Source organism: Neopelma chrysocephalum, unplaced genomic scaffold (assembly GCF_003984885.1).
Source record: "Neopelma chrysocephalum unplaced genomic scaffold, ASM398488v2 Primary Assembly neopelma1_96431, whole genome shotgun sequence".
Lineage (NCBI taxonomy): Eukaryota > Metazoa > Chordata > Aves > Passeriformes > Pipridae > Neopelma > Neopelma chrysocephalum.
Genome location: NW_020925079.1, coordinates 728,059 through 745,570, shown reverse-complemented (window position 1 = coordinate 745,570; position 17,512 = coordinate 728,059). Strand labels below are relative to the sequence as shown.

At 43.1% G+C, this 17,512-nt stretch overlaps 1 protein-coding gene across 3 annotated transcripts in view; it reads left to right on the top strand.

Annotated features, from left to right (window-relative positions):
* ABCA1 (ATP binding cassette subfamily A member 1) overlaps positions 1–17,512 on the top strand; it is a 90,384-nt gene that overhangs the window by 24,386 nt on the left and 48,486 nt on the right. For all 3 annotated transcript variants that reach the window (XM_027708621.1, XM_027708619.1, XM_027708620.1), the window contains exons 4-5: positions 807–948; positions 1,812–1,933. In XM_027708621.1, coding sequence (XP_027564422.1) covers positions 807–948; positions 1,812–1,933 — 264 coding nt within the window. The remainder of the gene's footprint in view (positions 1–806; positions 949–1,811; positions 1,934–17,512) is intronic.

The following is a 17,512-nucleotide window of genomic DNA, read 5'->3' as shown; positions in this document are numbered from 1 at the left end:
TGAGTGACTCGCAGGTACCTGGGCCACGTACTGGTGGAGACCTGCCGTGAGTAGGATGTTCCTGCTTTGTGCTTAAACAGGCTGTAAACTCTGGCCTATGACTTCAGTAGTTCTGCAGTAGAAAGATTCAGACTTGAGCAAAAAGATTTGAAATATGGCAGGCAGGTGGCTAAATGTTTTAGAGACTCTAAAAGTTTTAAGACTTTTTGGAAGTCAAGCCAATATGGGACATACTTATCTCAGGGAAACAGTGTAGGCACCCACCCTTTGTTTGGTCTTTACTGTGTGTGTAATTGGAGTGAGCAGATTTTGAAAACCAAAAGTACTGAGTAGAAATACTGTGGATCTTCAGAACCTAGACCCTGGCTGGGGCTGTCCCTGTGGCCTCAAACCAAATCCTCATGTTAGTTAAGGCTGTAAATCCAGAGCAGCATGGCTGGTTTGGAAGCATGAATGTGTGCATGAGCTCACCACTGCCAATCTTTGAAGTTGCCTGTTGTTAGGCATTAATCAGCAAGAAGTACTTTATTCCCGTCAGCACGGCCAAAAACAATGATGCACAGCTGAGAGCAGCAAAGAGCTTCTCCTACAGGTTTAACAAGGTTTTGTTTTTCAGCTGAGGAGGCTAGAGAAGTGTGGAGAACCTAACATGAGCTCAGCCCTTCTTAGTGTTGGCTGCTCTGCTCTCTCATGAGCACTTTGGGGCAATAACCAGCACAGAGTTAACACTGCCCTTCAGATACAATGGTGTGTAGTAGAGCCTTGTGTCATGTGTTTGTTTCCTAACTCCCCTGCTTCTGTTCTAGGTCATTTTCCAAATAAAGCTATGCCTTCAGCAGGCACCTTGCCATGGATACAGGGGATCATCTGCAATGCCAACAACCCTTGTTTCCGCTACCCAACTCCTGGGGAATCCCCTGGTATTGTTGGAAACTTCAATGCCTCCATGTGAGTCTCTCTGCTTTTGCCTCAACTCTGTTCTTGGGGGGAACATAATGAAAAGGGATATTTGGAAGTCACCAACTAGTTGTAAAACCATACAATATCAAGGGGTTTACAGTTTCTACCACCACTGAAGTACCATATTCTTCAGCTACCAAGTTTACAGGGACTAGCAGACAGCTGGTAGGTGTGCAGTATCTTCAAGTCCAAGCAGTTGAAGCTCTTGGTGAATGAAAAGCTCTACCTTGGTGAGAACTGAGTCTATTTGCTTATCTGGACTCAGAATTTGGCCCATAAAAAGGTATGGCTTTTTAAGATGCTCTTTTTTTCAGAGCATCTCTTTCCCTGGTTAATGAACCTCTGAACAATGCAGAGTAAGAGGCAGTTGAAGAACAGGTCTGGGGGATACTCCCTGGCATTTGTCATTTATTACTGGCTAATGTGAAACAGAGTTTATGGCCAGCTTCCCTATACCTTGTCTTACTTGCTACATTAATACTGTCAGGTGAGTTAGGCTTGATGCAGAGTATAATGTGTCTGCAACCTGGAGAAACATTTGAAAGGAGCAAAGACATAAATTATTGTGCTTCTGAGGAGAAGTAGTTTGCAGGCAGCAGGAGTCCCTCTCTGTCTCAGTCTTAAAATGCTTTAAAATGCAAGGATGTTCCCAATGTAACTTAGTTTGTCCTTGCTTTAGCAGACATCTTTTATTAGGCTCCTTGGATTGTCCCAGTGGAGACAGGGTTTTTTGTGCTGGAGTGGCATAGCTGAAAAAGACTGAAGTTTGGAATTGGTATGTAAAACTGTGTCTGTGGATGCTGGCTCACAGAGCTGATGACTGCTGCGTTTTTCTGTTTTCCCATCCCCAGTGTCTCCCGCCTGTTCTCAGATGCCAAGAGGTTACTGCTGTACAGCCAACAGGACACAAGTATAAAGGATGTCCAGAAGGTCCTGGGAAAACTACGCAAGTTGGGAAACTCCTCTGGCTTAGGTAACAGAATGGCAAAAAAGAACCACCTACATCTGGCATTTCTTGGTCTGGTTAATTCTGCATGTGTGTAAATTTCAGAAAGATACCGTAATGGGAATGTGTGTGGTTATAACTTACAGCTCATCATCAAACCCTTTCCAATCCTGTAGAAGTACCTTAAGCTTCTCCTGCATCAGAGCTTTGTATGCTCCTTAGCTTATTTGGTGGAAGTGAAAAGGGATGGTGTGCAATGCCAAGAACAGCAGCTGTTCTGGATGTGAAATTAAAATCTTCAATGCACTGAAGTTAGTCAAAATGCTGGCTTTCTCAAGGAGAACAAGTAGTGTTTCTTTTTGGAAAGTTATGTTGATATTTTGTCAAGCAATGCACACAATGTAGCTGCAGTTTGGTGTCCTAACCCCTGAGCTCCAGGGGGAAGTGTGCTGGAAGAACACAGATGATGTTGGCCTCCAGTTTACAAACTTAAAGCTGGTTATTGTCTGACAATGAAGTATCCATTTCCCTTCTTGTATTTTGTGTTGGAGGGGTTTTTGTTTCTGTATGACTGTTTGATGTAGTATGGTTCATTCTCTTTTATTGTCTGGCAGAATTTTGAATGGCAAAGTACAGAAGAAAATTTTTTTGTTTTGCACAGCCCTGTTTACCATGAAAAATTAGAATCCTCCCATTTTTATGTTGTGTGATAAGATCTGGTGTTCCTTCCTGTACTGTGCAGATGAATGAATGACCAGTATGAGATCACATGGGAAGCTTGCACCAGACCTGGGACATGAAAGAGCTCTACCCAGTCTTGGGAAAGGTTGCTTGTTGTTGCCAGGAGTCTCTGATATGTCAATTTGTAAAAGTTTTTTGGGATTTTTTTTTCTGAAAGGTTATTTATATTGGCTGCTGTGTGAGTGCTGCACGAGTCTCGTGGAAGTGATGGAAAGTAATGGTTTAGAAGGAAATACAGCAGGAAAATACAGCAGGGAGAACAACCATTAACTGTCTTCCTCTACAGCATTTATCCAGGCATATGGAGCTCTTTGAATGTGGTTATTATTTTAGTGCTTTGTGTGAAAATTGTCCTTGGTTTTATGCCTCTTGTTCTTCCTAGCTCTTTTCATTTGAGCATGTCTCAGGCAGGCTGCAGGAAGAAAAATACTTGACTTGATGTAATGTGAATAGTTCCATATAGTCTGATGTGTGCTGAGCACACTTAAAGTAAGAAGATGGTGTTTTTACATCCTTTCCTGTGTTGCTCAGTACCTTGCAGGTCACTTTGAAATAATCTGTATTATTAGTGGTTAGCAGGTACGTGTTGAATGTATACCATGTCACCAGGCCTTCTCTCTTTTTCCTCGGGGGACTGGCGAGTGGCATCCTCATGCTTTTACTGAAATCTAAATCAGCTTTAGGGGGGAGAGCCTGCAGAGTGAACCCTTTGTGTGGAGATGGATACATAATGAACACAGCCAAAATGAGCTAAGGTGGCTATTTGCTGAGGGGAAGTTTGATACTGTTTTCATGGATGTCGTCAAACACTTGGTTTGATTTGGTTGTCTGGTGGGAACAAGCTCTCTCCATCAGAATGACAGATACTGCTGTTAGTGGATTTTACACTTTGTGCTTGTAGCAGCATCTGCAGGTAACCCTTCCAAAAAGAGTAGATACTGTTTTTTTGTATTGAAACATACAGTGAATATCAGACATGCACATTTAGAGGGAAACTAGCAAAGCCATAAGCTGAAGATCTCCTTGCTGGTAGGGTTTGAGGGGGGTAGTGATTCTGAGAAACGTTTTGCACACAGAGTATTGTACAAGTTGAAAGTCAGAAGGCTCATGTTTCTCTGTACTGTAAAGGTTAGCTGACTAAATTGCAAAAACAAGACTCAGACCCAGTCATCACAGATCATAATTCTATAATAAAATATTTCAAATGTGTAATCAGAAAATCAAACCGCTGTGTCATTAGAATGACAGAATGCCCATTGTTGGTAAGGCTTATGGACAACAAAGCCTGTTTGTCCTTCTTACGGTCATCTACGAAGCCTCCAACTTGGGGGTCCCTGCTGCCCTTTCCTATTGTGTGATTTGTTCTCTGACAGAATGCATGTAACAGCATCCTCTAATCTTAAAAGTATTTATGTATTTATACTTAGTAGTGCTTAGATTCATGTGCAAGGAAGGTCAGCCCTTCAGTTGCTGTTGACAGTGTGGTGTGAGAGATGCAAATCCTCTCCACTCTGAGGCATTTGCTCTAGTGACTCTGGGAACCTAAGAAGACAGCTGGAGTGGATGTCAGCTGTAAGAACACCCCCAAACCTCAAAGTACCGTCTTTATACAGTTGTTTCCCCAATTAGCAGGAGGGCTAATTACCTGATGAGCCTAATTGAAAACATTGTGATACCCTCTGTGTTGTAGCTCTGGCCTGGACCTGAAGCTGTGTCAGTCGGTGGTGCTCAGGGGTGCAGCTTTGCAGCTTCCCCTATAGAAGGGACTGTGTTCTCCCTGCTTTGTGATCTGGGCTCTATTGGAGTCTCTGCAGCTCCCTCGTCCCCTCACACACTGCTCTCACTAGAGCCTGATGATTTTGAAACAGGTTTCCAGGAGGTGATCTTCTGTTGCTGGTATATAAACTGGAGCTGTGGTATACATATTTTTTCTAACACTAGTCATACAGAACACGTGTGTCTGTGTTTGGCTTCTGATGTCTGAATCGGTTCAGAGAGCATTTGCCAAAGTCCTTTCACCTGAAGCTTCTTTCAAACAGCCTTCACAAACTAATGTTCAAGGTGTGACTCTTGGAGTCGTCTGATCTGAAATTAGGCATGCACTGAGCCCTGGGGAAGGGAGATTTATTTAATGTGGCAGGTTGCTTGCACAAGTATGTGCAAGTGAGTGTTTTGTCTTCATTAAAGACAAGGTAGGTCACTAAGGTTTTTGTTCCCATGCCAACATGCTTTGTGTCTCAGGCACTTCTCGATGAGGTGCGAGGTAATCCTTCATAACAGGGCTGTTTGTGCAGGAGTTTGAGGGGGAGCAGCAGGGAAGAGCTCTCTCATGGAGAGAGGGGAAGGTGTTATCAGTAAGGAACAATCCACTGTTGCTTAATGTAGCACCTTTTGTGGCCAGGATGAAGTACTAACCGGTGGTGTGAAGGAGTTCAGCACAGTTAAATGGCCGCTTTCAGCAAGACCCGAGCGGTGAAATCTACGTGCAGGCACACACATACCTTAACATAATCAATTTTGCAGGCAGGTGCCAGGTGCCCTCTCCGTCCCAGCACTTGTTACATCTCTGTCCAGCAATATCAACCAAGGTCTTCCACACTCATGATAAGGGCAGAGTGCAAATCAGAACAGAGAGTCAAAGACCTTAGTGACGGCGCTTCTAAGAGCACGGCATGGCTACCGGGATTGCCAGCTGCAGTAGGTTTGGATCACTGCTTGCAGGCACTGCATTTGCATCTGGCCTCAGTACCACTTTAGCGGATAAATTGTTTGCAAGAAATAAGCTTTTGTTCTGTTTTGAAAGGTGGAGATACAGCTTGCTGTTGATTCCGAGGCACACTTTCTTTATTTCTTCGTTCCCTCTACAGGGCTCCCAAATACTTTGTTCTGCAGTGCCACAGGGTAATAAATCAACAGATATAATTAAAGCCACCTTCTTTGGTTGTTGCTAACAGTTGCACATATAAGCCAGTCTGGCTGGTATTTACTTCATTGCTCTCGGTTTTCAGTGATCCCAAGGGAAATGTTTCTGTTTTTCTTGAAAGCAACCCAACCAAACAAAAATGAAGCAATGAAATAGGCAGAAGGAAACAAACATCGCCTAAGAAATTGCATCAGATCTCAGATTATTGTTCCACACGTGCCCTGCCTGTCTCAAGTTGTTTGCTGGATTAGTATTGCTCATGGCAGAGGAGAAACATAACTGGGTGGCTTTCTCTGCTTATGTTGCACCTTGCTGCACAGACCGATGCTGAGACTGAAGGAGTTTGCAGCCTGTCTGGTCAGTGCTATTAGTGCTTCTTTCATTTAACAGGTAAAGAATGATGGAGGGCTTGGGCTAAAGAGCAGCCTTGGAGGAGGCTTTCTGGTGGCTGTGTCCTGCTGTATGATTACAGGGTGTTCAGGGAAACAGGATGTTGTACATTGTCTACTGGGTGATATTAAGGTGATGGCTAACTCCCTCTTCAGTGTCGTGTCCCTAACAAAATTGACCCCACACCCTCAAGCTAAACATTTAGATTGAGTCTTATACCTGCCTACACCTCCCTAATTGAACTGGTTTCCTCCTTGGCTTCCCTTGGGAAGAATCCTAGCAAAAACCACCCAGGCTAGAATGAGGACTAGCAAATCATATGTTCAGGTGGCCTTCACCCCTGGAAGCACCTGCAAACACCAGCTGTGGCAGGGTGGCATTCCTGTTGTTGTACATAAATACACAGCTGTGTTCTCTGATACTGTGCTCCACAGTGGCATACACATCCTTTCCTTTCCTTTTGGCCGGGGGGGGGGTAAAAACATTGCCCAAAAATGCTGCCCTGTGGTATCAGTAGAGAGATCCTGACTCACAGGGTCAAGGTAGGAAGGACACTTTGTTTCTTAGTACAGGTAGTGGACAAAGTCTGTGTGAATCCAATGGGTCTGTTCTTTTTCTTTTGATTTTGTTCTAAACTGAAACTGGGAGGCTGACAGCCAAGAGATAATCAAGTCAAAGGTAGAAGAGACTTCCAACGTCAGTGTTAGTCCCAGGTTTTTTGTTGGGCAGTTGGGTATGTAGCTTTTATTAATCAGGTGGCATGATATTGGCATAATTCAGAAAATATCATAGTATAACTATAATATGACTGCATATGCTGTCACCATTTTCAACAGAGCCTACTTCTGCTTTCCTTAATGTTCTGAGGTCAAAGACGAGATTTAACTAATAAAATGATCTTGGTAGAGATTAAGGTACAAAGGTCTGCTGTAGCATTAAATCTGTTCCCAGGAGAATCATACTTGTTTCACATGGGACTGTTCATGAACAGTTTTTACTACATGACTTAACTTAGAGGTTGAGATGGATAAATGTGTGATAATGTGTATTGCCATCTTCTGATTCTGTAGAACTGGGTTTGGTGCTTGCTTTTGGTCCTAACATCCTTGCTGCTGAGACACTTCTGAAGTGAGAAGTTTAGAATTATGCCAGCTTGGATTCTAGGTTGGTGTCTATGGATGTGAAAGGGCAAGACTGCAATCTCTTTGAGTAGGAAATTAAAAAAAGCCATGTAGTGTTATGTTAAATCTGGCCTTGCTGTAGTGTTTGCACTTTACTAGGTGACACGAGCTTGAGAAAAACATTTCTGAGAATCCTATCACAGAATATTGTGTGAACCCTGTTAAAAACACACAAGTGGAATAGCAAGTTTGTCAGCATAAGCTTGCGCTGACAGTAGGTTACTTTAGGACTGGCTAACCTGATGGTGCCAGCTAATAGCTTGACTGCATGTAAGGAAGTTAACAGTGCCTGTAACTACAATTAGCAACAGAGCTATTCCAACAGAAACCCAATTGCCCTACTTTAAAGGCACCATCTTTATCTTGCCGTTAATTTGCCTTAGATAAAGACACAACGATAAAGAAAGCAAGAATTGCTTACTGTACTTGTCAGTAATTAATATTAGTATGTGCTGCAGAAGCAGGACAGTATTAAAAAGTTCTGGGTGCTTTCTTTAGTCTTTAGCTGACTTTTTAGTCTTAACACTGACTTTTATTTTAAACCAGCAAATAAAATGGAGAGTGTTAAGTGAACAATTACACCTTTCACATTTTGCTATTATCTCCCTCTTTTTGTATGCAGCCTTTTTGGTACAGTTTGCTAATACCAGGATTATGTTGCTGAAACTTAAGATGGATTAACTTCAATTTGCAGTTTTTTCTATGTTTTCCACTCTGACAAAATTTCTAGATTTGTTCTCATTAACTTCTAATCTCAGAATTCTCAATAAATTGCCTGATTTGTGGAAAATTGCAATTGGTTTATTTAAGCTACAGTCTGAAGTTGGTGGAGACAGCAGGGTAGAGACTTTTCACATTGAGCTTGGTGTTCGTAGTCCCCTAGGAAATTTGTAACACTGTTATCTGGTGAAAAGTTCAGCTTTCTCGGGGGATTTACATGGGCCTGAGCTCTCATGAGAGTGGTGATTATGAAATTGCCCCATTTGGAAAAAGCCCTGTCCACTTCTGTGTCTGATTGGTACTGAGGCCAGAGTGTGTAATCTGGGTCTGACCTCCCATATCTTTCAAGTTAATATTCAGCTTTGGAGCCATCTCTAGTAATAATACATTTTATCTTGAGCATGCAGTACGAACTCTTATTACCTAATTTTTACAGCATTCCTGTGATCTAAGTAAATAAACAGCTTCTAAGGAATTCTGAATCACAGTGGGATGTGGCAGTTTTCAGTGCAGTCAGGATGTAATAAAAGGTGATGGCTTTGAAATGTTGATGCTGAATCAAATTTATTTTTAGACAGGCAAGAGGATAGAGCACTGCTTCACTGAATTTTTTTGAAAACCCATGTCAGTTCAATTTTTGTGGGCAGCCTTTTTCGTGGGAAACAGATGCTGTTCTATTTAAATATTTTTGGTCATTAGATGAGCAAGTGTTAATACCAGGATCCTGGCTTATTCTACCACCTGTTGCTGAATTTTTTTGCAGCTTCAACAAACTCCAATATTCTTCACTTCCAACCCTAGGGTTTTTTTTGTTCTGCTGTGTTGTATTGAGTATTGGTTGGGTCTTGTTTGAGATACATTTTTAGTTCACTTTACAGTTTTTATGCTTATACTTTGCATATGTTTTGTTTCCAAAAATGTGGAAAAATCCTTTGAAATTATTTGCAACAGCTGCAGAATTAAAAAGTGCACATCCTTATGTATTTACTAAGTGTTAATAATTAACTGAGTTTGTAAAAACTGCATATTGCTTAGGCCTGTGTGGCGTCAAATCCTCAGCTGATGAAAAAATGGTGTAGCTCTGAAAATTTAGTGGAATGTAGCTCATCTGTTAGCTGAAGATCTTGCCCTAGCTTTTTTTTTTTTTTATGCTGATCTGGCAGGATTCTTATATGCTATATGTGGAGGAGATTCAGGCTGTGCTGTGACACACATCCTCTGGAAACAGCCAGAGTTTCCTTCCCTTTCTAATTTAGCTTTAGTTTTAAGGATGGTGCAATAAAAGACTCTTTTAAGGAATTTTAAATAGGACCTTTTGCTGTGAGTTTTGATGTTTTGTGGTGGGTGTCTTCCCCTCCCTGAACCTTTCTGTTCTTCTGAATGTGTCTTTTTAGAGGCAAATATTATCTGAGTTAGTATTTACATGTATTTTTGCTAGACACTGTCAGAAGGTTTGTGTGACCTCTCAGGAGGTCCTTTCCTTGTACTTCTCAATCTATTTTAATAAGTGCGGCTGAAACATAACTGGACCCTATCTGAGGCTGACTGAGCATACACATGTGCCAGAAGGAGATTTGCTGATGGGACAAAGCTTACTGCAAAGATAGCAATATCTGAAGTCTGAGTGCTTGTTCTGACTTGTGCCAGCCAGCTCCTTAGGAAAGCAGCAGCTGCTCCCTACCCACCAAAAGTGCTATTTCAGAACAGTAGGGGAAAAAAAGTGCTTTGCCACTTAAAACTAGATGGGGACATCAAAGTTCTTTGTCCCAGCAACTTTTGTTATAGCAAAGGCACAGCTGTGTGACAACATGGTCAGCAGCCTGTATTATTACCCTGCTCTGTTCACATGCCCACTGCCTAGCAGGTGGAGAAAAGTGTGCTGTAAAGCCAGAGAACACAAATCAAGACAATGAAATAGCCCTTCAAGACCACAAGTGTCTTTGCATGCTTGGTCTCTCTCCTTCTTTTTCATGTTATCTCTGCTTCTACCTTAAGAAGGTGCAAAGAATTTTACCAGTGTATCCATAGAAATAATGCAGGAGACCTCTCCAGCAGTACACACTCAGTTTTCTTCAGGTAATTGTGCTGGTTTTTGACTCTGGTACACAGAATCAGGTTCCTAAAGTACCAGGAGGCACTGCTCTTCTCTGTGTCTAGTAGTAATGTTCCAGTCCTCTGTGTGAGACACAGTGGTGCAGATAATCCAACGTGTATTTTCAGCTTGCTGCAAGTTATGTCAGTACTGAAGGGAAGGAATGGTTGGTATATTGACAGTGCAGAAGAAAACCAACCTGAAGAGTGAGCTCCTGAGACTACCGAGGCAGGGTCTGTTGGGAGCATCCTGATGTGAACAGCAATGTAGCATCGCACTGAGGATATAAGAGACACGATCTCCAGCCAAGCCATTATGTGAATTTGGGCAATCCTTATCTATTAAGCATCTGTTTTTCAGTCTTTCCCAAAGACTGAAAAAGTTCTTCAACTGTTTTGAAGTGCCGTTGCTCAACAGACTGTTTTGTAGTAGTGAAGGGTTTGAGTGGTTGTAAAGGTTGCCTTAAACTAGGCAGAGAAACCATAATCTTTTCTTTTAGTGCTAAAGCTTGAGGGGTTTTTCCTTTCTGTTGGACTTGAGGCTCAAACCCCAAATTACTATCCATAAGGGTAACTTTGCAGTGACCAGCTAAACTGAAATGTAGGAAGCAATCAGGGGAGGTTGAAATAATTTAGATGTAGGTATATTTTCAGTGGACATAAACAGTTGTTCTGGTTAAACCAGTTGCACTATAATAATTTGCTTATTGTTGTTAATCTTTAGCATTTTTGGGATTGGTTTGACTCTTTGTTCTGGAGGTGGCTTCTACTCTAGTGTGCTAGATGAGGAGCATTAGGACTTGGCACTTAATCTGGAAGTGACAGGTCTTCCTGAAGATAGGAAAAGCAAGAACCACTATGATCTGCTCACTGCAGGCTTGATATCTTGTTAAACTTTAGAAGTGTCAGGTGTGAGTCAAGTTGCCCAAATTTGTGGCAAGTGAGAGGAAGGGATATCTGGCAGGATGAGTCTTCTCACCCAAGGGAGAGGTGGCTTTTTCACTTCTTGTCAGCCTTTCTGTGTAAGGAGAAGCAAACACAAGTACAGCACAGTCAGGGAGCTTCAGTCCTGGGAAGCTCTGCCTGCCATTTTGCTTAAGGTTCACCATGACCATGCCAGTTTCATGGGGGAGGCTCTTCCAGCTGTACAGCTGGTGCTGTGATAAGTTCCAAGTAGGAAGATACTGCTGGGTTGGTTCTGCCTGCTTGTTTAGGGGACTCAGAATGGTTCTGATATAAATGTCTTCTGTTTACATTTGAACCAGCAGTCTCCCAGATGCATGCTTACATAAACAGCTTTCAAAAACACTTCTGTTAGTAATGGTCATTTAATTAAAATGTCCAGCCCTGCTTTTTCCTGTTACTTGAATTTACACTAAATTTAAGGTCACTTGCTCAAGTACAAGGAGTTCTGGACAGGGTCCTCCTTGGTCACAGCTTATTCTTTCAACTTCTATTTAGCTGCATGTTTTTTTAGTGGCATAATGCCATTCCTTGTGTGCTCACACCAGTGCTTGCCATTAGAGTAGCAGTATGTGGGTGGATGTGACCATGGCATTTGGTTTTCAGTCTTTCTGTTGATTTTTATTTTTTTTCCCCCCAATGTATTTTACTGTCTGAGTTTATGTTTTGAAACACCTAAAAGCTGCATATTATCTAAGGCATAATACTCCTAGTGCAATGAAAATCCAGTCCTAACAGCAAAGCCTTACTTTCTGCCTCTTTACCAGGATCCATCTTACCTTGAGCTGGATTTGACCTTCAGAGGACCTTCTCTGCAGCCTGTACCATCCCTAAATGTGTTCTGTTTACCACTCCTGGAAATAATTTTGTTGAAATAATGAAGTATTGTATCTGGTCACATCTGTGGTCTGCCATCTCTGTGACTGACAAGCCAGTTCGGAGGCTGAGAAGTTTGCAGTTTATCCTTATTTTGTGAAAATCAGCGTGAGAATTTTCATCCAGTTATAACACCACATGATTTGGAGCTCTGCTCAGGACTTGCTTCTGAAGTGATAGAATGAATGTACTTAAGGTGTTTCCTTGAAGCCTGTTTCATTTTTTGCACTGTTTGAAGCCTGCATAATTTTTTTCTGCTTTTTTTCATTGGCAAGCTGTATTTCACAGTTGTCTGTGCTGATAACAGAATTTGGCTTGCAGCAGGGAAAGCCACGAGAATATCTCTTCTGTGGCATTACATGGGGCTTAGGGAGGTGGTTGGGTGTGCCCCTCCATAGGCAGGAGGTCTGCAGGCTGTGTTTGCTGGCAGGGCTGCTGGTGCCCAGCCTGCAGCTTTTGCTTCTGTGCTTTGTGTCTTGGCTTTCTGATGCAGAGTCTTTCTGTTGTCGTGTGTGTCATACTGGAGGAGGGCCTGATGGCTTCTGGGACTTAAATAACTGCACAAAGGGAGGTATGAGCCTTGTGTTAGCTGCTGGCTTTCCACGGAGGGAAGAGATAGGATCTCAGCTGGCTTAAATGGGCGCTGCACCCCCAGTGAAGGCTAACTGAGGATTGTCTCATGTATGTGACTAGTATAGGCTGTGAGCTGTGCTTTTGCCAGAGTCATTGTGCTGGCCACTAGATTTAAAGCTCTTCTAAGCAGAAATAGTGACTTATAGAGGAATGGAGGTGGTCCCAATGTTTGCAGTCCCAAGATGAGAGATAAGACCTGGGCCTGTTTCCCTTTCTCTTGGGAGAGATCCCAGCTGCTGGAGATGGATGGCAGGCTGCCTCCTCTCTGCTCAGATCACCATTTGGCATGGCAAATATATGAAGACAATGGGCTCTGGTTAAGGGGGTGCTCATTTAAGGGGGTGCTCACTTTGGTGTTATCTCATGTCTGCAGAGGCAGCACTGTTGGATATCTAATGGCCTCAGAGCAGAGAGCTGCAGCCTACTGTAAAAACGGAGCAAGCCATGGCTGCACAAAGAGCAGCACTTTGACTGTGAGCAAATTAGGCTTGTATTTTCCCACTAGTCAATCCTGCACAACAGGCCTGCTGAGCGGCTTGATTTCTTGTCAGCAAATCAGGGTATGGCTGTCCAACTTTTTCAGAACACAGTTTTAGCTCTTGCCAGCATCAGTAGGTACACAGGCAGCTCTGAGAGCTGTTCCCACCACGCAGGGGGAAGGCTCTGCCCTAGAAGAAAAGAGCAATTAAAACACAGTAATTGCTTAAAAAAGAAAAAAACCAACTTAAGAGATGTTACTTTATCATGCTTTCTGGATGTGTTGTCCAAGGTTAGGAGTATGATGAAGGCAGGTGAAACTGTTCCATCTGAAAGGTTTGCTTTTTTCATTGTCAGTCGGGGTCATTGGCTCACTAGGGTACAGTGCACTAACATGGTTCACCATTAGGAGATGGTTGTGTCCTCTGGATGGTTGTCAGTTTGCTGCAGATGATCGTCAATTTACAAGTTGTTCAGTTTTTGGTTCTCCTGTTGAAGTTGTTTGAAAGCCTTTTTTTTTTTTTTAATGGGAAGTAGCTTCAGACACCTTCTGTCTACAAATCAGTGTTGGGTAATGAGTGTGACAATCAGTCCAGGTGTTCAAGTGCACCCTTCACCTATGCACGAGGAATACTTCTCAGACAATGAAAGTTAATACGAAATTCCAGTGTACAAGGTAACTGTGTGACAGCATTTGGTTTGCTTGCCGTGGTCCTCTTGCCATGTGAGGGTTTGCTGAAAGATAAGGCGGGTTTCTAGCCAGAGACTTTGAAGTGGTCGTATGTGCTACCAGTAAATGCTCTCAGCTGCTGGAGCTGGAGCTTCAGCTCTTGGTCTCGGCTTCAACCTCTTCATGTGCTTGCAGAAACTCCTGTTGCTGGAAGTGTGAACAAGCAATACCCTGGGTGAAGCAGGCCTGTGTGACCAGGGTGCCTCGTGACCTTGTTCTTCAGTTGTGCCTGGGCACTGTGGGATAGTTTTGCACAAGCTTGACAGCCAGCTGTGCAGTCAGGCTGGGCCTTCCCTTGCTGTAGAAGTGTGGCTTTACCTGAGTGGGGAACTGTGAATATGAACTCTTTAAAAAGGGGGAAGAAAACGCCTTGTTTGCTCACTTGACGTTCTTCCTTGCTTTGCTCCTTCTGTTAACTTGTGGAGACAGGTGCCTCTGACTGTGCTGTGCTGGGAACCCACTTCTCTTTTTTGTCTCCTTTGGGTACTAGCTGAAACCTGCTGACTCTAAAGAATGAAACTAAAGCTTCTCATGCCTCATCCTGTCTCGCTTTTCATCTTGCTGTGATGCCTTAATGTTGCTTTTACAAAAATGATTGGGTTACCCTATGGTCAGTCTCTGTGGTGAGAAATAAGGGTCAGAATTTAACATCAGCTTCTCTGTTGCCTTGATACTTGGCTATAATGAATGCAGGCTTAGCCAAAGGAATGAATTTAAAGAAAATAACATAGCTGTTTTCAGCCTTGAATGTTCCATCAGTAGAAAGTGAAATCCCCTGTGATAAATTGTCGTGTCTGTAGATCAGACACACACTGCCCTGCTTTCCTCTTGGCTGTTGAATTATCTTTCAGCATGAAGCCCCTTCTCCCTTTTCCTTCACCCAGTTCTTTGTAGGAAGCCAAGATATATGAGGCTGTGAAGAAGATTTGACTGTCACAGTTTTCACTGAGCTTGTTAGCTTGAAACTGCCTGAAATTTGGTACATTGCAGATTATGGGCGCAAACCCTTTGGGCAGAAACCCCATGAATTAAAGTCAGACTTGGTGAACTTTGTACTCTACAGTGGACTGAGATATGTTGAAATACCACTTGCATGCCTTTTATTTTTAGAAGGCAGTGTTCAGGATATGAAAAACGTAGCCACAATTTCCGTGGGGTTTTGTTTTTCTACCCTATTGTTTCATTATAACTGACAGTGCACCATTAAGTTTCTGGAGGAAGGTATGGGCCCTCTGTGCTTTGAAGTGAAGTAGGAAAGAATGAGAGAGAAGTTTGAGGAGAAAGGTCTTGCTCTGTAACCTGCCTCTGGAAGCTTTTTTGTTCTGCTTGTCTGTGGATCTTCCCAGTGTTGTTGGAAATTGTCACTGCTTACTGTGGGATCTGTTATGGTCATCCTTGCAGTAAGATCAGCATATTAAAACTTGTTCCTAGCCGTGGTTTCTCTTGCTCCTTGAGCCACCTTTTGAGCTTGCAGAAGTAACTGGGGAGGTGTTTCTGGAACGAGGACACTAAAAACCTGTGGCTTTTGGACCACAGATACTTTCTTCACTGCACAGTCAGTGCTTCAGTTTTGGCCTGCATGGAACAGAGACTTCACATAGCACTGACTTGCTGTTTTTCTTTAATGCACATTTTTGTTTTGATGTTCCATGTAATCAATAATTTAGAAAGCATGGAGGTTGTTTTTCTTCGCTAATTCATGTGAGTAGTAGGTTTTGTTTGTTTCTTTTTTTCTATTGTCACAAAGTTTTGGTTCTCGAGCAGAGACTGATTGGCCTACCACTGTGCTCAGGAATGAAGGTGCTGGAAAAAATTAGGCTGTCAGAAAAATGTAAATCTTAAAAATATTTAAAACAGTGTTACAGTCCCATAGGAGATGCTCCGCGGTCTGAAAGTCCAAAAGTTTCTAATTTCAATGCCCAGAATGCAGCCCCCAAGGTTCTTTTGAACTGTGTGGAAATGAAGGACAGCTGTGCCTTTCATGAAGACAATATCCGTGAAATGCTGCCACGTGTGATTCTCTAATCCTGACCGGTGACTTCAGGGAGGAAGGAAGGTTTTGTGGTTAAGGCACAAGACCTCCAGAATCTAACAGCTCTCAATTCTGCTGGAAGCTTCCTTATGTGACCATATGAAGGATCTTTCTCTCTGCCCTGCATGGGAATTGGACTTCCTTCTGCTTGTTTCATGTGAATGGGGACAGTCTACTGTTGTGTTGCCATACTGTGCCCAAACTAGTTAGAACAAAAGCACTTCATCCCTGCCAGACCTGCTGGCACTGGGGGTTATTTGCATGATTTATAAGCAAAGTCTCTGCTTTACGTTCTTTGTTCTGCTGTTGCTCCCTTGGTGTTGGGACTGAAACTGTGAAAGTAATCTGCCATGGGGAAAAGCTGTCTCAGTATTACTTCTGCAGACTTTTATCCACCACTGAATAAGCATGATGGTTCACATCAGATCTGACAGTCCTGGAGTGTGTTTCTTCAGTCTGACCTGAGGTTCATCTCCACGCTTATGCCTGGGGCTTGGCTTGCTTGCTGGGACCCGTGGTTACAGCCACAGGCCATACCCTGTGGTGGTGGTGGTGAGGGGAGCCTGCAGGACTGCAGCTCCTTTGGTTTCCCCTTGAAGATGAAGGCAAGAGGGAAGGAAAGGCTGCATGTCTTTGTCAGGAAGTCCATGGAGAGACTGCTCTCTGATGTGCTGCCTGGATGCTGCAGCTGCATTTTTCTGTGCCCACCACCTTGCAAGGACCGTCCGTAAGGATGCTCTTGGGCAGACATGTGAGTTAAAATGTGTTTGAGCTGAGATATTTTGCCTCACGTTTGAGTAACTTGATAGGGTGTCTGAACTTTTTTGGCAGGAAAATACTGCCGTAGTAGGCTCGTGGTGGTAAAATGAGTTCTTCCACTGGAGGTGTTTGCATTATTAGGTAAGCTTGGTATTAGCCTTCAAAAAACTTGCCTCTTTCTTTTGTTTCTAATTTTTGAGGAGTTCTTTTAAATAGCGCTCTTGTATTTCCTCAAGTCCTAGTGGGCAGGCGGTCACGTCGGAGGGGAATGGCTCTCTTCAAGAGGAAGCCTTTATTAACTCTTGACTTTTTGAGTTATCCTGGGAAGGAATTTAGATATTCCAGCGTTCGGTACTCTTCTGTGGTTTCATGTGCAAGTTGTTTTGCGTGCCTCCGTGATTGAGACGGATTGCATAAGACACTGACCCACAAGTCATGGAAGTAGGACCACATGGGGTGGGGGAGGAAAATGCATGGTAGGAAAAGGCATTTTGCTTAGGGCACTGCAGCTGGGACCGTGGTGTTGGGATTTAGCTCCTTGGTCTCGCAGAGCTTTCAAGTGTGGCCTTGGGTTAGTGAGCACAGGTTCGTGATCAGCTGGCTGGAAGCCAAGCATTGTCCGGCAGTTTTGGTAACTTCATGTTCTGTTTCCTTCGTGTTTTCCTCCAAATGATGATGAAAACTCCTTCAGATGTTTGTAGGCGTTCCTTGGAAGGCAGCTTTGATTTTCAGCAAATTCTAATGTTGAGCAAGTCTGAAAATGCTAGGCATGACAAAAAAGGCAGGGGATAAGTGCTGTGTTAATTCTGGGCTGGTTAATTATAGCTGTGGAAGATGGCAGGCTCTTTGTTACTCCCTGTCATGATTACAGACCGGCCAGCAGGAATCTCAGTGTAGTTCAGGTTGCTCTCCTGCAATTGCCCATAGAATATGTCCCCGACCAAGAAAATCCTGCTTCTGTATGGCAAAAAACCTCCAAACCAAACCCACAAACAAAATAGCCTCGGCAACCCCCAAAGCAGCAAAACACTGTGGAAACAGAAAAGTGGGGAAATTATTGCTTTTTAAAAAAAAAAAAAAAGAAAGGTGT